This window comes from Ahaetulla prasina, chromosome 11, assembly GCF_028640845.1.
Source record: "Ahaetulla prasina isolate Xishuangbanna chromosome 11, ASM2864084v1, whole genome shotgun sequence".
NCBI lineage: Eukaryota > Metazoa > Chordata > Lepidosauria > Squamata > Colubridae > Ahaetulla > Ahaetulla prasina.
This window is the reverse complement of record NC_080549.1, coordinates 20,628,072-20,650,955: the sequence shown is the minus strand read 5'-3', so window position 1 is coordinate 20,650,955 and position 22,884 is coordinate 20,628,072. Positions and strand designations below refer to the sequence as shown.

General features: G+C 42.0%; 1 protein-coding gene across 3 annotated transcripts in view; it reads right to left on the bottom strand.

The window, feature by feature from the left end:
- The window catches only part of LOC131205159 (synaptotagmin-like protein 2), a 54,363-nt gene that overhangs the window by 11,809 nt on the left and 19,670 nt on the right, over positions 1 to 22,884 (bottom strand). For 2 of the 3 annotated variants that reach the window (XM_058197123.1, XM_058197121.1), the window contains exons 2-7: positions 19,416 to 19,934; positions 18,864 to 19,015; positions 10,467 to 10,566; positions 7,542 to 7,635; positions 6,770 to 6,854; positions 4,048 to 5,199 (exon numbers count right to left, since the gene is read on the bottom strand). In XM_058197123.1, the coding sequence (XP_058053106.1) occupies positions 4,048 to 5,199; positions 6,770 to 6,854; positions 7,542 to 7,635; positions 10,467 to 10,566; positions 18,864 to 19,015; positions 19,416 to 19,516 (1,684 nt within the window). In that variant the 5' untranslated portion in view covers positions 19,517 to 19,934. The remainder of the gene's footprint in view (positions 1 to 4,047; positions 5,200 to 6,769; positions 6,855 to 7,541; positions 7,636 to 10,466; positions 10,567 to 18,863; positions 19,016 to 19,415; positions 19,935 to 22,884) is intronic. The other variant, XM_058197122.1, reaches the window with a different exon arrangement.

Genomic DNA, 22,884 nt, shown 5'->3' with positions numbered 1-22,884 from the left:
AGACGTTGGGCTTCACAGCTTCTAAAACTGAACTAATTGTGTTTAAGGCTATTCACAGAGGGTGTTGTGACTCCAGCCCCCGAACCTGGCCCCATGCCCGAAAGTGACTCAGGGAGTGAGGGGGAAGGGCCGGTAAGGCTTACCTCAGGAGCACCGATGCCTTTGGCCCGGCTCCAGGAGCCAGAACCAGGCCAGTTGGAGGACGTAATGAGGCCGTCATCCCCTGATTTCTCCCTTCCACAGGCTACGCCTTCAGACCCAGTTGATAATAATAATCAAGCTTGGCTTGACCCGTGCTTCAGAAGATTAGAGAGGTGGCGCCATCCTGCCCCACCCCACAGGATATATAAGGAGCTTTGGCACTGCTCGAACTCCACGGGGAGCAAAAGATTAGCTGAACCGTTTCAAAGAGAGCTGAAGTCTTTGGCAGGCAGCTGCAATTTCTCTGCCAGGACTCATAAGAGCTGTGAATCCACTGACTGAAGGCCAGCTCGTTACTCCGAAGTGGGGAAGGAGACAGAACAGAGGGTTCAAAAAAGCAAGGTGATAACCATATCCAGGTAGCCCTTGCTTTATGACTGTAATGCAACTTGCCGATCAGTCCAAGTTGCTGAGAGTCTGATTGGTGTGTGAGGGGTGGGGGTGGGGTTTGACTGTCAGAATTTAGAATTTGACTGTCAGAATTTAGAATTTGAATCATACGCACCCATCCACGTGGAACCATCAGAACGTTGAATGGTCACTAAGCAACTGGTTGTAACTCAAGGACTACTTCTACATGCAATGAAAGCTTCACTCCTTTGTCACGTGTGTCCCAGACATTAAAAAGGGGAGTGACTTTGATTTTTCTAACTCCCTGCAAGTGGAATTTTCCATCCTCCCTTTCTTCTCATTGTTCATTAGAGGCAGAGATACTGGTTGATGGACCCAGAATCTATGTACCCAACTAGATTTATACTTTGGGGTTTTTTCCCCCCCCGCTTTGACCACTGACCCCCAACTACCATTTGGAAATGGGGAGGGGCTTTTGAGGATTGGCTATTTGATCGGTGGAGGTGAAGGTCTGTTCTGGTGAAGAGGAACTAGCCCTGCCAAAATGAGCAAGTACGGGGATATGAACTTTTTTAGACTGAACTTTCAGAGCGGGGAAAAACATTGTTGCTTCAATTTCTGAAAATAGAATAGAATAGAATAGAATAGAATAGAATAGAATAGAATAGAATAGAACTTGGAAGTCTTCAGGTCCAACCCCCTACTCAGGCAGGAAACCCTATATCATTTCAGACAAATGGTTATCCAAACTCTTCTTAAAAACTTCCAGTGATGGAGCATCCACAACTACTGGACGCAAGTTGTTCCACGGATTGATTGTTCTCGCTGTCAGGAAATTCCTCCTTCATTCTAGGTTGCTTCTCTCCTTGATTACTTTCCATCCATTGCTTCTTGTCCTGCTTTCAGGTGCTTTGGAGAATAGATTGACCCCCATCCCCTCTTCTTTGTGGCAATCCGTTAAATATTGGAACACTGGTATTAAGGCACCCCTAGACTAGACATACCCAATTCCAGCAACTGTTCTTTATGTTTTAGCCTCCAGTTCCCTAGCATGCCAAGCCAAAACTGGGCTTGGAATGCTGTTGTAAATAACATTAGGACAGCATCATTCATGCACATAAGAGTACGGCTAGTCCTCTACTTACAACCGTTCATTTAATGACCGTTTGTAGTTACAACAGCACTGTAAAAAGTAACTTGTGACTACTTTCGACCATTGCAACATCCTGGTGGTCACGTGATCAGAATTTGGATGCTTGGCAACGGCGTGTATTTATGATGGTTGCAGGATCCCAGGGTCATGTGATGACCTTTTGCGAGCTTCTGGCAAGCAAAGTCAATGGGGAAGCTGGATTCACTTAAAAATTGGGTTACTCACAGTGTTTCACTTAACAACTGTGGCAAGAAAGGTTGATAAAATGGGGCAAAACTCACTTAATGAGTTAAGGGAAGTGTGGACCACTGACACTCTTCTTTATCGACTCTTTGTTTTCTTTCCTAGGATATAGCTTCTTTTCCAAGGGGGGACGCCTGTCAGGCCTGGAAACCATATTAGACTTTAGGGTTCCAGATGCTGCCACATTTTTCCCCTGAGGGGAGGAAGGGGGGCTGAGGGGTATGGTAACATTCTTCAAGCGGTCAAGGTCGGATGGTGTTCACATCTGCAGGAAGAGTGGCAAGAAGATATTCGAATGAACTGGGAGAACGTGGGACCATGTGACCATCAAAGGGGTCAGGGGGGTGGGACTCTTGGGGTTTGTATAACTGGGAAAAGAATCCGGAAATTCAGTTTTGGAATTTCACTCATCGTGTGCTGGTTTCCTCATGCTAGTAAAGAACTCTGGAAAACAATGGCTTCTGAGTTGCAGAAGAGGTTTTTCTGGAACCTTGACACTTAACAGCTTAGCAATGGAAATTTGGGGTTCGATTGTGATCGTAAGTCGAGGATTACTTATATGAATTTTAAAGTATAGAGAGCTGGAAGGAATTAAGTTTCTCGGTTATCTCAGTCTACACGTCCTTACTCTAATGCACTCCCATAACAACCACCAAAAGCAAAACAGAAGAGTAGTTGTGTATTGATGTGTTTCCAGAGCCAAAGCCTGGTTGATATTGCTGGTGGATATCACCCTGGAGAACAACAGTGATCCATGAAAATTATATATACAAACCCTAATTACTTTATGACGGCTACTAATGCAATTTCAACCATTAACAAGACTTGAAAGCTACTCCAGGGAGTTCTGTGTTCAGATACAAATTTTACTGCAAACTGTAACTGAGCACAAAGTGGTTTTTGAAATACTCGGAACTTCTGGGCAGAGAGCTTGGGAGGTTGTTTTCTAAAAATTCACCACTCATTTCTCACTAATGGGAGTCTTTCTTGATGGGAAAAGGTCCACTACTGATGCATTGGGGACATGGCGAGAAGATTGTTAAGATATTGAGACAATTCTTGGCCATCCTATAATACTTTCTAGGACATTCCCACACATCCTCTCCTCACTCCTCCTAATTCAATGTTATTGTCCCTTGGAAGCATTTCTAAAAGCAGGTTTTCCTTCCTCATATTCAATTAGGATTGGCAGGGGAAAAATAAGAAGAATTTCTCTGTTCTGCTGGAATGCAATCAAAGTTAATGATTTTATCCACTGTGGCTGCTAGAAAAGTGGTTGTGCTGTTTTGGAGAGAGAACTGGGGCAACAGCTTGCATTTTCTTTAGTTGAATTCACCATCAAATTTTCAGACAAAACAACAATTTTGAGCTTTTGCCTGTTGCAACCAAATTTTCTGGATTAACAGACATTGTTTTTAAAATTCTACATTAAAAACAATGTCTGTTAATCCATATTGCTTATTAAAACTAACAGCAGGAGGAGAAGGAGATGAAGGAGAAGGAGGAAGAGGAGGAGGAAGGGGGGAGGAGGAGATGAAGGAGGAGGAGCAGGAACAGGAGGAGCAGGAGGAACAGAAGAAAGGAACACTGAGTATTTTTAATAGTTTGTTTTTGTGTGTCTTATAAACCATCCTGAATTCTTATGTGTGTGCAGGGTTATGCTTGAAATTTAATTGATATACCAGACTGACATTCTCAAATGGAATTGGAAAGGGAGAGGATAAACCAGGGTGAAAAATAATTTTGATTTGATTTATATTTCTTTGATATTCAATATAGTTGCTAACATTCTTTTCCAGTCATATAGCTATTTTCCTTTCTGCCATATAATAAGCATTGCAGTTTGGTAACCTTTTTTTTTTTTTTTGGAATTGTAAGGGGTCGACTCCAAATAATGAGGGAATGCATAAAGCTCTGAATATCAAACAGTTTAAACAAGGAAAAACATGTTATTGAGTAGATAAATAATTGCATAATGTATGAATTGTTCTATTTATGTGTGTATGTATGTATGGCTTTGTGTACTTCTATATCTTTGTGTGTGTCTATAAATCTACTAGCCAATGCAATTATTTTATCTAACTAGGAAATGTCAGTACCTGAAGGCACATAATTATCCACTTCTTGAGTATCTTGATTTTCATCATCCACTTCATTTTCTGGAAGGTCCTCCATAAAACTACAGAGTTCAGCTTCATGCAGGATCTCCTTTGTTTCCAGATTGTCCAAATCAGGACATCTTCCTACAACATCATCCTCTGGATCCATCTCCTCCGATGGTACGGATTCAATCAAGATCTGAACCCTTCCTGCCAAGGAATCCATCTTGCGTTTGTTTTCTTCGATCATGACAAACTCATCAGCAGGAATCTCTGGCTCATATATGATCCCTGTCTGTCCTTTGATGGGCGTCTCTATTTTGACCGAAGGTACCCAAATAGGCAATTTTGATCTCTTGGTGGAACGCTGGACTTTCCTTTCTTCTTCTACTGAAGACTGTTTCCCATTACCCTCACTTAGATGGTTCCGACTTCCCATTGAACCTTTGCGTCTGCCATAGGATGATCTGGGGATGTAGGAGCCTGATCCTTTCCTTGGTGGGCTGGTATAAACGGGCTCATCTTCACTGGAAGACAAGGTCACTGATCTGTTGCAGACGATTCTGGTTTTAGTGTTCATGTTGGAACTAAGCTTGTCGTCACTGGTCTGGCCTTGACTGGACTGGGCTGAGAGAGATTGGTTCAGTCTGGATGGCCTCCCATTGACAGCTATGGGGTTGGCTTTTTCCACTGATTTTTCCACTGTATCGTTAGCCAAGAGAGACTCGCCTCCTTTCTCCCAAAAGTTTTTCAAGTTCTTGAAGTGTGCATGATCGACACCAATTTCGTCATCCTTGGTATTGACAGATGAAATGATAATGCGATTGGCATCCGGAATCAGTGGAGGACCATTTTCCTCTCCTGCAGGTGGAAATTTGAAACTCTTCAAGACTTGTGTCTTCTCTAAACCCAGCCCAGATTTTTTAGCTCCGTCACTGTTGGTGAAGTTGGGAGAGAATAATGGTTTGCTTGATTTTCTGTTAACTGGTATTCTGCTAGGTGGGTTGACTTCTCTTTGCAGAGCTGGTTGAAATCCTCCGAGTTCTTTAACACCATCAGGGATATCTTCCGCAACTTTAGTAACACAATCTCCCACTGAGTAAGAGAACTCATCAAGAAGCTTGGTGGAGCTACCTGGTGAGAGCTCAAACCCTACGGATAAAAGACAAAAGTAAGAAAATGAATGAATCTCTGGAACTGTAGTGAAAGATCTGAGTTCATACACCCATTAGTTCAGATATGGGTCCTCCACATGCATTGGACTACGCATCACTTCCCCGAACCTTGGGAATTTTAGAAGCTGAAGGCCAACATATTCAATTGGCCAATTGAATAAGTTTTTTAAGGGTTGTTCTTAATATTGTATGTGTTTGTTTTTTGTATTTTATTTGGTTGTTCACTGCCCTGAGTCCTTCGGGAGAAGGGCGGTATACAAATTAAATAATTATTATTATTATTATTATTATTATTATTATTATTATTATTATTATTATTATTATTATTATTATTATTATTATTATTATTATTATTATTATAATATCTGGAAATTGTAATTTTGAGGAAAGTCCTAGATGTTCTCCAGTGATAAGTGTTCAGCAAACATGGTACCCATCCATCTAGAATGAATTATTGCTTATATCACTAAAGATACATAGTACTAAGGCTGAGACCACATTTGGTATTCTCAGATAGGTCTCAGGATATCCATTTTGGCAAGGGGCATTGTATGTTGAGCTGTTTTTATATTTTCAAGAGCACCTCCAGATAAAAATGGTGCAGCAATTAATGTATACGGATGGGATAACCTGCCCAATATTGCTTGTAATCCAGGTCTTATCTGCCACCACATCCAGATAAGTCCACCAGGTTGTCACCACAGAGTGGAGGCATCTCAAAGATCTGACTGTAGTCTGCAGTTAGATAGCAAACCATAGTTTCCCAGTTGAAGTGGAAGAGGAAACTATGGTTTAACAAAGCAGCAAAAACATTCTGTTCAAACAAAAGAGAAGACAAACTTGAAAATAGAAGATTTTTTTTAGTGGGTTAATCTCTGATTTAGGTTATGGTTTCACTTATTGACTAAATTCATGCTCAGTTTGAACCTTGCTGAAAAATGGCAGGTCCGCTTAATCTGGAATAGAATGGAAATAAGACAGAAGGAAACAATACAGGGTAGGCCTCAATTTCAAACCACCAACATCATTCTTAAAATTTTCAGCTGATCAGAAACATGAAGTTTATCCTGTTCATTCTTCACTAGCATCAGAGGGCAACAAATCCGTTGACTGCATATTGTCCCTTAGATCCAATTTGGGTGTCAGCCTCCCATCCTTCATCTGAGATCAATACCGCTAAAATTGGGTGGCAAATTGCTGAACATTAGCAGTGAACATTTATTTTCAGCTGAAAACTAGAAGAAATAAATTGATGTATATTTAATATTTAAAGTAACAAGAAAACTCTAAACGCACGCTTGAAAATATTTAAAGTAACAAGAAAACTCTAAACACTGTCCTTGTTTATTTGAGCAATAAATTTGTCCTATTCTTTAACCATTAAAAATAACATTTAAAAGGGGTGACGAGAGGGGCTCTTGCCCTGAAATAAAGTTAGTCATATTTTCTCCCTGTGAGAATGTGTTGCATCACACTTTATGGAAAGCCTCGTTCCTTGATCTGAAGTTTTTAAAACGTGATTTGTAGACCATGTCTGGTTTCCTTACCAACTTCTGAGTTTTCCCTTGTTGCTGCAAATGGACTGACCACAATGCCACTGTCTGCTGGAGATATATCTTCTACACTGGATTTCTGAAGGAAATGAAAAAAAAAATTAGATTTTGTGACCAAAACAGAAATGCTGTTGGTTTGTTAGAATTTTATGGGGTCACCAAGGATAAAACTACTAAACTTTAATGGTAGGGATGACAAAATGGAGAATGGAGAGCTCCTTTTAGATGTCCCCTCTACTTGGGTATTGAATGCGTGAAGGGAACACATGCCCACCATCTCATCTCAGCTTCCATTCAGTAGATTTAACAGAAGGATGAAAGGGTTTTTCAAGGCACCTTTCCACACAAACTATAGGTAGGTCCAAACTGTCAAAAATCCCAGTTGTGGCAGGTTTCCTGATGGCATGAAAATCTGCATCCATAAAGTTGGTGACAATGACAACAATTGAATGGCTTGTCTCTGGAAATAGTGGGTGCTCCAACACTGGAGATTTTTAAGAAGAGGTTGGACAGCCATTTGCCCAGAATGGGATAGGGTCTCCTGCTTGAACAAAGGGGTTGGATTAAAAGATCTCCAAGGTCCCTTACAACTCTGTTATTCTGTATTCTGATGTCTGTGATTTGTTTCAGGCTTCCACGGAGTAAGGTGGAATTCTCTCTTATCCATTTCGCTCTCTATGTGTTCGAGATTCAGGTGGAGGACATGTCTAAAAAGACCTCAGTTTGTTGAGATCAACTTCCATGCTACTTCCTTGGGTTCTACTACCTTTTCTAAAGATGAGGGTCGGGTCGACAGTTTCACTCTTGGTTTTGACTTGACTAGTTGCCGTTCTGCACAATTCGAACCAGGTTCACACAACCTGCAGAGATAGAATGGCACTTTATCAGAAGACCCAAAACCTGAGAGACAAGAGAAAGGATGTTGCTTCTGGATACAGGCTGCCTCATGTTGCTATATCTCATGGTTTCCCCCCACTGTTCTTACAGATAAGCAAGAATTCTGTAACTTCTAAAATGGAAAAAGCTATTTTATATCATTGCAACCCCACATTTTTCTCCCACATCTGCTTGTTCATACATATATGGGCATGATTCAGGCAGGGATCAACAATGACGGCTGTTTGCTTTAACTTACGTCTGCTGTGCAGACTTGCTTTAGTGGTGTATAGACCATGATGTGTAGCTGGCTGAGGACTTAACTAATGTTGGTTTATTAAAACTGTTCTACTGAAGCAAAGTTGGAATTGTAAACCCAGCTGCAAGATGCAAACATCTTGAGAACATTTCCTGTAATAAGTGGGAAATCTAATTTACTATTGGAGAATCCAAGTGCTCCAGACGTCAGCCCAATTTAAACCAATGTCTGATCCAAAAATAAATCTATATGTTTAATGTATTGAATTGCAAAATGCTAAGGGTTTCCCCCCTCCCCCCATCTAATTTCTTGGCAAATGAACTGCTTTGAAGCAGAAGGCCGTTCTGTTCCTGGATAAATAATCTAGCAAACTGCATTAAAGCGCTCCAGCATTTCAACTGGAAAAATTCATGATTAACCTTTCTCTTAGCTTCTGGCTTTGCAAGCTTTCTTTTGCAGTCAACAAAACCACTACCGGAATTGACAGCTGTGGTTTATCTGCCAGTTTAAAGAACAAATAGTGCCTGTTCTTGCAATGAAGCTTTAACAGGGCAGGTTTTACTTCTTGCCCAGTCTCTAGATTTCAAACTTGGTTGAGCAACGGACTTCAACGACCTTACTGGGAAAAGTCCGGAAGAGAGGCACAATTAAAAATTAAAATACAAAAGGAACCCATTTCCACTGGTGGTTCAATGCAAAACGCCCCCTTTCTTCATAGCCTAACACCAGCAATGCCAAAACGGATTCTCCCACCCTCCACTCTGAAAGAAGCAGTCAAAACAAAAAGCCTTTTGCTGAATCACATTTGGAAACAAACAAACAAACACGGCCTGATATGTTGCCAAACCTTAACAGGATAAAGATATCTTGGCAATCCCTGCAGAAGGTTTTAAAATAACTCTGCTTTAGTATAAATAGACAAACAACTGCATTCCTGAAGCACCCTGAGCTGGGATGGTGAAGGACTGGATTTTCTGGATTTGCTCAATACAGGGAACCTAACGTTAACCAGACCAAGGTTAAAATCAATCGCCATGTAATGCAGCCTCTATGTTTGCAACTGAGCTGCTTAGAGCCCCTAAACCAGGGGTCTCCAACCTTAGCAACTTTAAGACTTGTGGACTTCAACTCCCAGAATTCCTCAGCCAGTTTTGCTGGCTGAGGAATTCTGGGAGTTGAAGTCCACAAGTCTTAATGTTGCCAAGGTTGGAGACCCCTTCCCTAAATCACATAAGCAGAGCATCTTCCTCCTTCACTCCCCATGCTGACTCTGCATTCCTCACTACAAAAGCTGATCATGATCTTGCTTTCATTTCCTATTCTTCTCTTGCCCCCAAACTATTGTCCTGACTTAGTCTGAAGGTCTCCTTGTGCTTAACACAATTCTGCAGAATGCTCCCAAGTGGATGGATGGATGAATGGATGGATGGATAGATGGATGGATGAAGGACATCAATATAGCCACCCATCTTAACCAAGATAACTCTTGGTGTTGGGAAATCAAGAAAGGATAGGTAAAGGTAAAGAATTCCCCTCGCACATACATGCTAGTTGTTGCCGACTCTAGGGGGCAGTGCTCATCTCCGTTTCAAAGCCGAAGAGCCAGCGCTGTCCGAAGACGTCTCCGTGGTCATGTGGCCAGCATGACTCAACACCAAAGGCGCACGGAACGCTGTTACCTTCCCACCAGAGGTGGTCCCTATTTTTTCTACTTGCATTTTTACGTGCTTTCGAAACTGCTAGGTTGGCAGAAGCTGGGACAAGTAACGGGAGCTCACCCCGTTACACGGCAGCACTAGGGATTCGGACCGCTGAGTTGCCAACCTTTCGATCAACAAGCTCAACGTCCTAGCCCCTGAGCCACCATGTCCCTTAACAAGAAAGGATGCTATTACCTAATTTTGGTAAAGAAAAATCTGCAAGAAAACAAGCAAGCTCAGAGATCACCCTTTCTTTCAACCCTGAGGTATACATATTCTCCTTTAAAGGTTGCGTGTTGCATTTGAATGCCGGTGGAGAACAGAAAATTACAGAAACAGGGCAATATAAAAACACAGTAAAAGCAACAATGGATAAAAAAACCTAGTCAAGACAACCCTAAACATTTTCCAACACTTTGAAACCAAGAAACCTTCAACAGCAGAAAGCAAATACATTGACATACCAGGTTCCATTAACATCTTGGTCCCAAAGCTTGGGGAAAAAATAAGGCCTTCTAGAATGCCAGCAGAGTTTGAGCTGTCTAAGTCTCAGCAGGAAAGGCTGTTCCATAAGGCAGGTGCCACAACACAAACCATTATGCTGTCACACTTTTTCTTTTCTTTCCTAAGCCCACTGACCCATCCTATCTCCAATTACTTTTCCTCAGATTTATCTAGTTTTTGCCCTCAAATTCCATCTGAAGCTCCTATATTTTGCCTATGCTCATCCTAAAAACAAAGGCTTTGCTTGGAGAAAAAGCAAGATATAAATGTCATCTATTAATAATAATAAGTTCACAACTAAGCGACAAGCACACTGTTGGGTTTGTGCTTTCTACATGTATTTAAGAATTACCTTCCTTCTTTTGAGAGAGGCGAAGACAAAACAGCTACATCTGTGGGCAACACCGCCTGTCCACCTTCCGCGATTTGGGGGATGAGTTCATTATCTGTACCTGTTAAGACAAGCCAATCATATTTCATCTGTTTTCTAAAAATGCTACATTTGGAGATCCCTTTGCCCTCCCTAGAATAGGACCAGGTGCAATTATTCCTGGCAACCCCATCAGTCATGCCAAGGTAATTCAGCAGGCTTGAAAGGTTTTTGAATTGATAGTGATTGGAATAGTATTTCTTTTCTTCTTCTTCCAGGAAATGAGTCTCATCATTCCAGAAAGCAGCATGGGGTTGAACTCATGGGTGAGAGATGGGTGTGCAAATGACAAGAGGCGTGTGTCACCAGGATGCAAGCACACAATGCCAGCATACTCTTTCCAGTCTTATTTTTGTTTTGTATTTTGCCTTTTCATTCCAAAGCTTCAGATAATATACGCTGTGGTCCCTTTTTGCCTTTTAAGGTCAATCCTATTAGATAGTCCGAGGAGGAGAAGGGGATGGGGAGAATGACCAGCCTTAGGTCTCTCTGTTCCTACTCTACCACCTTTAGCACTACACCATCCTGGACCTTGAGATGAGACGGAGAGATTGGGCCAAAGTCCCCCAGGCAGCTACTGTAGCGGAGGAATACTAGAAACTCACTCTCCTCTCATCATTCATATTCTGTATCATCCTTTTGACATCTCCATTTCCTCCTCCTTCTCTTCTTTATTATTTTATTTTTATTTATTTATTTGTCAAGAACATATTAGGCAATAAGTATAAGCATGGATTGGATACATAAAATAGATACAAATAAAAGAAACATTAGGACAGGGATGGTAGGCACGCTGGTGGTCTTATGCGTGCCCCTTACAGATCTCTTAGGAATGGGGTGAGGTCAACAGTAGACAGTCTTAGGTTAAAATTTGGGGGGTTTTGGGATGAAACCACAGAGTCAGGTAGTGCATTCCAGGCATTGACCACTCTGTTGCTGAAGTCGTATTTTCTGCAATCGAGTTTGTATCTATTACTCGTGTGCTCGTGTATTGTTGTGGTTGAAGCCGAAGTAGTCACTGACAGGTAGGACATTGTAGCAGATAATTTTATAAGCTACGCTTAGGCCATGCCAAAAATGTCATAGTTCTAAGTTTTCTAAGCCCAAAATTTCAAGTCTGGTGGCATAAAGTATTTTGTTGCGAGTGGAGGAGTGGAGGACTCTTCTTGTGAAATATTTCTGGACACGTTCAATTGTATTAATGTCCGATATGCAGTGCGGGTTCCAGACAGATGAACTGTATTCGAGAATTGGTCTAGCAAATATTTTGTATGCTCTGGTTAGTATTGTGATATTACGGGAGAAGAAGCTACACAAGATTAGGTTTACAACTCTTAATGCCTTTTTGGTGATGCTGTTACAGTGGGCTTTGGCACTTAGATAACATAACATAACATAACATCAGAGTTGGAAGGGACCTTGGAGGCCTTCTAGTCTAACCCCCTGCCCAGGCAGGAAACCCTACACCATCTCAGTCAGATGGTTATCCAACATTTTCTTAAAAATTTCCAGTGTTGGAGCATTCACAACTTCTGAAGGCAAGTCGTTCCACTTATTAATTGTTCTAACTGTCAGGAAATTTCTCCTTAGTTCTAAGTTGCTTCTTTCCTTGATCAGTTTCCACCCATTGCTTCTTGTTCTACCCTCAGGTGCTCTGGAGAACAGCCCAACTCCCACTTCTCTGTGGCAGCCCCTGAGATATTGGAACACTGCTATAACAGTAGATCATTAGATATGAGTACTCCAAGGTCCTTGACAGAGTGAGGGTCATCTACAAGGTCATGTCCACTCAGCATGTATTTTGTGTTCTGGTTCTTTTTGCCAATGTGTAAGACAGAGCATTTGTTGGTTGTGATTTGGAGTTGCCAATTGTTTGACCATTCCGACACATTTCTTCTTATCATTGTGATATCATCATCACCATCATAACTTCATCACCATATTATTATCGTCGTATCATCATCATATTATCACCAGCCCACTATCATCCTATCATCATCTCTTCATTGTCATATCATCATCATTGCTGGAAAAATTCCCATTCAAGTTATTTCAACAAGCCACCAGGCCTTGATCTAAAGGATCTGGATTACGTTCCAGTGAAATTGCACCAAAATGAATTGCAATCTTCCAGAACGGAACTGCCAATGTTGCAGGTCATTTGGTACATATCAACAGCTTTGGGGCGACGCCTCACTGAAAGTTTTCCAAGAACCGAGCAATGTACTTTTTCAGAATGAATCACGCTGTTAGTTTATTGTCCATATTGCCTAATAGCAAATGCAAATTATATTTGCATCCATCCGTCGAACGACTAGCCTTGTGGTGCAACCAAAACAATCTGGAACTGAACACACTCAAAACCGTAGAAATGGTGGTAGATTTTAGGAGAAACCCTTCCATACTTCCACCTCTCACAATACTAGACAACACAGTATCAACAGTAGAAACCGTCAAATTTCTAGGTTCTATCATATCGCAAGATCTAAAATAGACAGCTAACATCAAAAACATCATTAAAAAAGGACAACAAAGAATGTTCTTTCTGCGCCAACTCAGTAAGCTCAAACTGCCCAAGGAGCTGCTGATCCAATTCTACAGAGGAATTATTGAGTCTGTCATTTGCACCTCTATAACTGTCTGGTTCGCTTCTGCAACCCAACAAGAAAAACACAGACTTCAGAGGATAATTAGAACTGCAGAAAAAATAATTGCTACCAACCTGCCTTCCATTGAGGACCTGTATACTGCACGAATCAAGAAGAGGGCCGTGAAAATATTTACAGACCCCTCGCATCCTGGACATAAACTGTTTCAACTCCTAAACAGTCCTCAAAACGACGCTATAGAGCACTGCACACCAGAACAACTAGACACAAGAACAGTTTTTCCCCGAAGGCCATCACTCTGCTAAACAAATAATTCCCTCAACACTGTCAGACTATTTACTGAATCTGCACTACTATTAATCGTTTCATAGTTCCCATCACCAATCTCTTTCCACTTATGACTGTATGACTATAACTTGTTGCTGGCAATCCTTATGATTTATATTGATATATTGACCATCAATTGTGTTGTAAATGTTGTACCTTGATGAACGTATCTTTTCTTTTATGTACACTGAGAGCATATGCACCAAGACAAATTCCTTGTGTGTCCAATCACACTTGGCCAATAAAATTCTATTCTATTCTATTCTATTCTATTCTATTCTATTCTATTCTATTCTATTCTATTCTATTCTATTCTATCTATGCATAAAGTGATTCAAAGAAGAATTTGGAGCCAGGCTAAGTTGTTAGTAGACAGGCCTTGTACCACAAAACACTAGAAGAGTAAAACATTCTTGCTTTGGCGAACCTATTTTGACTGAAAAGCTGACCTGACAAAAAAAGGAAACTTCGACAATGATTCCTTAAATCAAGGGTGTCCAACCTTGGCAACTTTAAGACTTGTGGACTTCAAATCCCAGAATTCCCCAACCAACTATGCCAAGATTGGACACCCCTCTCTTAAATCATAACAGCTATTTTTGAAAGATTTCCCTAAAATGCAACAATTATATGAAAGCAGTCTTTGACAAAAAAGATTGAATGAACACGGATGTTTAAAATGTTTGTTTTTGTAGGATTGCCTGTGTTTATATGGATAGATGTATGCATAGATCCAATGTTTCTTTTCCTTAAGCTGTTTTTGCCAATTTTGCAGGTTTTTCTGTTCTATTCTGACTCTTTTTATTGAAAAATCCCCAGAATTCATGTTGTAGAAATTCAACAAACAGAAAAAAAACATGGCGGTGAAAATCTATAAATCTTTGTTTGGTTGCTCAGCACTGAGTGAGCAAATCTTTAAGCATATCTATCATCTTCCCATACTTGGAAATTCTCCCCGGTCCCCACAAATGCTGGTTATGTTTGGCTATTTAAAGCTAGCCAGAGATGACAGGGCCATAGCAACATGTGAGAACTTTAGCACATGTAGCGCAAGAGAAAATGGGCAATGGGTAGGAGGCTGACAACAAACAAACTCTATCAAAACTCAACACCTCAACCCCTATTTACGGTAAGCCCTACCTGGAGATCCAGTTTGGCTTTTTCTTTCAGGAGGCCAACTAACCAACCCTAGATCAAAGCTAAACAAGGCAGAACGGAGTCTGTCAACAGGAGAGCAGGATACGAAGCCAGCAACTTCCTGTTTGGAACCCAAATCATCTGAACTTGGCAAACAGAGGAGGTGACTGAGTAAGGGCTCATAAAAGGAGATGGCCTGCGCTTGTTTGCCCTGGCAGAGAAGAACACAATCATTTATTATTATTATTTTGCTCTGCTAGTCGAAAGGAAAATAATGCAGGCCAGGTAAATTGTGCAGAGAGCGTGCAAAGAGTGAAACTGCCTGGATAAGGGTAAATGAAACCTTGGGAGTTTCGAACTCATCTGTTAGGACTCAACTGCCAAGGGAAGGTTCATTTCAAGTATCACATGGGCAGGTGGCAAGATAAGGTGCAATAGATCATGGAGCAACATGGTTGGAGAGTGGGAGATCTTCTAGTCCAAACCCCTGCCTGAGCAGAAGACACAATACCATCTCAGTCAGTTTTCCAATATTTCCTTGAAAATCTCCAGTGATGGAGCACCCACAACTTCCAAAGGCAAACTGATTGTTCTCCACATTAGGAAATTTCTCCTTAGTTCAGCTTAAAAGTTGCTGATGTTGAAAAACACTTGTCGCTGATCAAGATCCTCCCAATTCTTGGCCAGTCTGGCAAGATCACCTTAGAACTTAACTAGGAAGAGAGACCCATGCAGGCATCCTTCCTTTGTAAATTTGAGACAAGGACAAGAATAAGAGTAACTTGTCTAAACTCGTTCCTGCCATTCAATTCATAACAATTCACAACATTCCATCTTTACTGCAACTTTTCTCCTAAGGAATACAGTATTTCAAAACAAAAACTTCTCCATCTCATCTAATCATCTTAACATTCGTTTTAGGGGTTTCTCGTTACTGGAAGTTTTCTATCTGAAATATATGGAAAGCTGTTCTTGAGCCTTAACAAAATTTAAAAGGTGGTTTTCAATAAATGCCTAAGAAAACAATGACTCAGAAGGAGAAACTTTGGTGTTCATATAAATAACATTCTGAACTCAACAGTTGTCCAACCTGTTTCTCTGGCTGGGTTCTTTGTTTAGTTAAAGGTCCACCTTTTTAAAAGTTATAATCTCTTCACCAACTTACTATCTGGTTGAAAACAGAAGCCTGATAAACACAAGAACTTCAGTTATACAAGCTCATACAAATTCGGGTTGGTGTGGCATTTTATTTTCTATTCAAACGCCATGTCAAAATTAGGGCAACAGTCTCAAATGCAAAAGTTGGATGTGTCAATTTATCACCAATAAAACGGAGCCAGCCCACTAACCAACCAACCAGCAAAAAGCGATGGTTATTTGCATTATATTATTTAATACTGTACATAAAATGAACTTAGACAACTGTATAAGTTTCTCGATAAAGCTAAAATGTGCACCAAATCTACATATGGTTGTAAACTGTGCATCAGCTACTCAGGACAGAGTTAGAATTGGAAACAGCTCTATTTGCTGTTTTAATTTCATATTAATTGATTCTTGTTTATCTGGATGGGGAAGAACAGGCTTCAACTCAACCCTTCCAAGACGGAGCGGCTGTGGATGCCGGCATCCCGGTACAGTCAGCTGATTCCATCGTTGACTGTTGGGGGCGAATCATTGGCCCCCAGGGGGAGGGTTCGCAACTTAGGCGTTCTCCTGGATGATCGGCTGTCCTTAGAAGAACATATGACGGCCGTCGCCAGGGGAGCTTTTTATCAGGTGCGCCTGATACGCCCTTCCTAGACTGGGATTCCCTATGCACGGTCACTCATGCCCTTGTCACTTCCCGCCTGGACTACTGCAATGCTCTCTACATGGGGCTCCCCTTGAAGAGCACCAGGAGGCTCCAGCTGGTCCAGAATGTGGCTGCGCAGGTAATAGAGGGAGCACCACGCTGCTCCCATGTAACACCTCTCCTGCTCAAGCTCCACTGGCTGCCGATGGTCTTCCGGGTGCAATTCAAGGTGTTGGTTATCACCTTTAAAGCGCTCTATGGCATAGGACCGGGTTACTTACGGGACCGCCTACTGCCACCAATATTTATTTATTTATTTATTTATTTATTTTATTAGATTTTTATACCGCCCTTCTCCCGAAGGACTCAGGGCGGTGTACAGCCGAAATAAAATACAGAGTATATACAATTAAAAGAAATTAAAAGAAACTATTAATAAATGGCCGATAATTTAAAAATTTACAAATATTTAAAATCTCTAAACCCCCAATTTAAAATCAACTATTTATGCCAGTCCTGCTTGAGTGAATAAGTATGTTTTTAGCTCACGACGAAAGGTCCGAAGATCAGGCCCTTGACGTAAGCCAGGGGGGAGTTCGTTCCAGAGCGTCGGTGCTCCCACAGAGAAGGCCCTACCCCTGGGAGCCGCCAGCCGACATTGTTTGGCGGACGGCACCCTGAGAAGGCCCTCTCTGTGAGAGCGTACGGGTCGGTGGGAGGCATACGGTAACAGCAGGCGGTCTCGTAAGTACCCGATAACCTCCCATCGACCTGTGCACTCCCATAGGGAGGGCCTCCTCAGGGTGCCGTCAGCCAAACAATGCCGACTGGCAGCCCCCAGGGGGAGGGCCTTCTCTGTGGGGGCTCCTGCCCTTTGGAATGAGTTGCCTCCGGGGTTGCGTCAACTCCCCGACCTCCGGACCTTCAAACGCGAGCTCAAGACTTTCTTATTCCACCGTGTGGGGCTGGCCTAAAGAAATTTTAACGGGGGTTTTTTACGTTGGTTTACGATAGTTTTAACTTATTTGGCCAATTTTAGAATCAGTTTTTTAATATGTTTTTAATTTTTGTTTAGGCCTATGTTGTTTTTATTCTGGCTGTTAACCGCCCTGAGTCCTTCGGGAGAAGGGCGGTATAGAAATCGAATAAATAAATAAATAAATAAATCTATCAAACCATTATGTTGCCAACTTAATTTTATAATTCACTTAAAACTTTTTATCAAATCTTTGCTTCGGGGACTTCTAGAACAGAGAAGTGGTTGTTAAATTCAATGGCTTCATGCTACTTTCAGAGGTGAAAGACCTCAATCCTCCCCGAATTTAAAAGTGACACCAAGTAAAATGATCAGAATCAGGTGGCATCAAAACTGAATACAGACAGTCTCCGACTTACAACAACAATGGAGTCCAACATTTTTGTTGCTAGGCGAAACAGTTGTTAAGCGAATTTTACCCCTAGATTTTCAGAACATAGTTTATGGTTTAGACTTAGATGCTGTGTGAATTTAGCCAGCTGTGTTTTAGTCAAGGCCAATTTATGATCAATTCAATCTGTATCTCTCAGTCCTTTGTTAAGGTTGTTAGAAAGATATTCTAGACAAAGGGAGAAAAATTATGAGAGCTTTGGGGGAATAAGGTAAATAAAACAGAAAGCATATAGATTTAGTTTTCCTGCATTTTATGAGAGAACAGGTAGATTTAAGAGAAACAGAACAAAAAGTCAGAAAGTCCCACAAGAAGAGAAGAAATTTCATTTGACTTCAGATCACTTCAATGATGGTCAGTTTCCATCTTCAGATCACATCTGCCTCCTTTCCCTAAAAACAGGCTGCTCAACATAGCATGTGGGGCATGACTTAATCAGATTTCTTAACCTGATCACGGCAAGCAACTCCCCTAGTAACCCAAAGCCAAACTCTTCTTGGCAAGAGATTTAACCAAGGACTTTGTAAAACTGCCCAGCTGGATTTATTCTGCCATGCTAAATGTAAATGTTTTTATTGGAAGGAGGGCAAACCTTCGCTGGCGTTATTTCCTCTTACAAGGCGTACAATCTGCAGAGTTTCAGCAGAAAGCATATATTTTAGGAAGAGAAGAAACAAAAAAGCAACAACCCAACCACAACAACAAAAGAGAACTTTCCCTGAGTTGTTTTCTTTTGGTACAGCTGCAGGGAGCGATGAGAATTCAAACACGGTAGGTCGTGTTTTTTTCACTACATCTCAAAATCAATATGGAAGTCTCCAGTCCTTTGCTCTGACTCATGCCTAGTGGCATCTCCTTCTTCATAGGCACCTCTTTGCTTTGTGCTGTTTTCCTCTGAAACTACAGTAGCAGCCAAAATTGTGGAAACCTTTTGGGAAAAGTGTATTTTCTAAAACTAGCTAACAACACCACTTTTTTTGTTTTGTTTTGAGTAGTCTAGCCCTCGAAATGTTTCTGCACTCACCGTCAGAATGGCTGTTTTTTTTCCTAATCGAAGCTCGCAGTAGATCTGAGCCTTCTAAATCTTCTCGGAATCGCTGGGCCTTCGCTTCGTGGAACCATTCGCCCGTCACAAACTTCTTCTTCTTTTCATCCCTCAGCGAATCTTGCAATCGCCTAAGCAGAAAGGAAGCGAAGGTAAGTGAATACCACCCCTGCCTGTAAGCCCAACATCATGGCTGGCTGGGGAATTCTGGGAGTTGGACTCCACCCATCTCAAAGTTGCCGAGGTTGACAAATACTAGTCTAGGGCAGGGGTCTCCAACCTTGGCAACTTTAAGACTTGTAGACTTCAACTCTCCGAATTCCTCAGCCAGCAAAAGCTGGCTGAGGAATTCTGGGAGTTGAAGTCCACAAGTCTTAAAGTTGCCAGGTTGGAGACCCCTGGTCTAGGGGGAAGAAGAAATTCTCTGGTTTCTCAAGAGCAGAAATCCCTCTTCTGCTACCATCTGGGAAACATAATCTTGTATATCTGTGCACATGAATAGTTTGACCATCGCCAGGAAGTTCTTCCTACCTGATCCGATCACTGTCCTTTTTCTTGAGCTCTGCATCCCTCTGCAGCACTCTCATCAGCTTGCTGTACTCTTCCTCGGTCAGAAAACTGAGGTCCAGCATCTTCCCTTTGATGTTCCACAATCCAGTCCAAAGGCCGGCACTTCAGATGTACAACTAGACCAGTGAGCTGGTCATCGACACGGAAGCTGTCTGAAGAGACAAGTGCCAAGAATTCAGGCTAGGCTGCCTGGCAGAAGGACCTTTTGGAGGGTCCGGTTGGTGCTGCAAAGCCTGAATCTGACCAGGACACCCTCAGAGCTGGTTGGTGAAACGATGAAAATGTTTCTCCATGAAAGTCTTCCTACTCTTCTTGGTCTGAGTGAAAGTGGGAAGGGGGGAAGTGTGAGCCATTTGCATGAGTGGTCCAAATGGTTCACTCAATGGTGAGTGTTGCAAAGGGTTTCAATAGCACATTGGAGAACATTCCAGTATCAGTTGCCTTCCATCAAAGAAGTCTGCCAGTCCAGTTTTCTCATGCCTGCAGAGGACAGGAAGGGGGGAAGAAGGAAGGAGGGAGGGAGGGGGGGAAGGAAGGAAATAAGGAAGGAAGGAAGGAAAAATTAAAAGGGGAGGAGGAAAGAAGAATAGAGGAAATGAAGGAAGGAAGGAAGGAAAATTAAAAGAAGGGGAGGAGGGAAGAAGAATAAAGAGGAAGGAAGGAAGGAAGGAAGGAAGGAAGGAAGGAAGGAAGGAAGGAAGGAAGGAAGAAAAATTAAAAGAAGGGGAGGAGGGAAGAAGAATAAAGAGGAAGGAAGGAAGGAAGGAAGGAAGGAAGGAAGGAAGTAAAATTAAAAGAAGGGGAGGAGGGAAGAAGAATAAAGAGGAAGGAAGGAAGGAAGGAAGGAAGGAAGGAAGGAAGGAAGGAAGGAAGGAAGATAAAGGGAGAGAGGGAGGGAGGGAGGAAAATGAATGTATTTGAGATGATCTTTTATATAAAGACAACACATGACAATCACCTGTGTAAACTGGGAATATTTATCTGTGCCTGAACGTATGAATTCAAGCAAACAATATTCAGTGTGCTCATTAATCATAAATGAAAGATCTCTTCATGGAAGATATCACTCCCTGGGGAGTGGAGAGCCGTCATTGAATTCCACAGATGTGGGCTTCCTGCAAAGAAAGAGACTTCCGCACGCTAGAAAACAGGATGCTGTTTTTGCAATATCCTTCCCCCAGGAATGGGTAGGGAATGGAGATTTTGCAGTATCCTTCCCCTGCCACGCCCACCAAATCACACCATGCCCACCAAGCCACGCCCATAGAACCGGTAGTAAAAAAATTTGGATTTCAACACTGCAGTCGCAGCTGGAAACGGAGCTCGGGAGCCCGTTTTCGGTGGCAGAGTGCTCAGGTCACCACAGATGCCCCCAACATGAGTGACATTGAGCTGCCCATGCCCACCCTGGCCACACACCACCACCCCAAGATCAAACACAATCCTGATGCTTTTCCAATGAAATCGAGTTTGATACCCCTGCTCTAACATATCAGCCAATGAACAAATATTAGTAAAAGCTGAAGCCAATGGACAGCTCATCACAAAGAGTCAGTCAAATGCAATACCAACAGTATGGAGTATGGTTTATAAGTGCACCTCTCAATCAAACTGAGGACAGGCAATTTAATAGCTTAGTGTCTTTTGGAGACTCAGTGATGGTCAGACAATCCATCCGAATGCACCAAATGGTGGGCCTTTTTCCTTGGCCCTGTATGTTGTAAGACTACAATACAGGTCATCCTTTTCCACCATTCATTTAGTGACCGCTCAAAATGACAACAGCACTGGAAAAGGTGATTGACAACTAAGCCATCCGTCTGGTAAACTCGCAAGATTCGTTTCTCTCGCCATGTACATGTATACATCTGAACCAGGGGTTAAATTCAGCCAGTACCGGATTGCGCGATATAGTAGGGCCGAATGCACGAAACCCCGCCCACCCTCGCGGATGTCATGGCGTCCCTTTTTTGCAACGATTTTCAGCCTCTGTGCACATTTGTAAATGTTCTGTCTCCTTCCCCACTTCAGACCCATGAGCTGGCCTTCAGCCAGTGGATTCACGGCTCTTATCAGTCCTGGCAGAGAAATCGCAGCTACCTGTCAAAGTTCAAACAAATGACTCACGTAGCAAGACTTTCAGCTCTTTTTGAAACGGATCAGCTAAACTTTGCTTCCCGTGGAGTGAGAGCAGTCCCAAAGCTCCTTATAAATCCTGTGGGGTGTGGGTCCTGCCCCACCCTTCCTTTTGATGACACCGCCTCTCTAATCTTCTGAAGTGCGGGTCAAGCCAAGCTTGATTATTATTATTATTGTCAGCTGGGTCTGAAGGCATAGCCTGGGGAAGGGAGGAATCAGGGGATGACGGCCTCATTACGTCCTCCAACTGGTCTGGTTCTGGCTCCTGGAGCCGAGCCAAAGGAATCGGTGCTCCCGAGGTAAGCCTTACTGGCCCTTCCCCCTCACTCTTGGAGTCACTTTTGGGCATGGGGCCAGGTTCGGGGGCTGGAGTCACAACAGTAAACCGGTAGGGAAGGTAAGTGCATTTCACCCCGATCCAAACTAGGCTGTATTGTTTTTCAGTGTCATATAATATATGTGGGTATATGCATAATTTTGTATTTATGTTTGTTTGTTTGTTTATTTAGTCATGTTTATGTAGTATATATTGGAGGTGGTGATTCTTTGAGAGCTGTATGCAATGAAATTTCATTTTAATGTATGCCGAATTTAGTGTACATTCAAAGTGATAATAAACTTATTCTAAGTTCTCACTAGTCCTCGTGTTAACAATCATTGCAGAATCCCCACTGTCATGTGATCAAAATTTGGGTGCTTTGAAAGCCTCATATATTTTCAACGATTGCAGCATCCTGAGGTCAGGTGACTGCCACCTGCAACCTTCTCAACTGCCTTCCAGAAAGCAAAGTCAATGGGGGAGGGGAGCCAGATTCACTTTGTGACCATCTGATTCACTTAACAACTGCAGTGATTCACTTAACCATGGCAAAGAGGTCATAAAATTGTTTGTGATTAATTTAACAACCGCCTTGCTTAGAAACTAAATTTGGTTGAGGGTCATCTGTAACTGGGCTCTTTAACTTAAATTTAGGGTGATCCATGAAAGAATTTCATTTTTATCAAAAAAATTTGAATCCTGGTCCTTTTTTTAAAAAAAAAACACCACCAAGACAACTAGAAGTTGGTTACTTTATTTAGATTCCAACCTTCTTCAGAGATCGAAATAAATGCTTTGTATAGTTCTTTTGATTTTATCTTGGGGGGGTGATAGATTATATGGAGAGACCATGACTATAGAATTCACATTAATTCTATGAATTTTTACTAACCTACAGTACTTAGGTATCAAATCCCATTGAGAGAGCCTCAAATGACAACATTCAGGATTGTAGAATCCGCTTGTAAACAG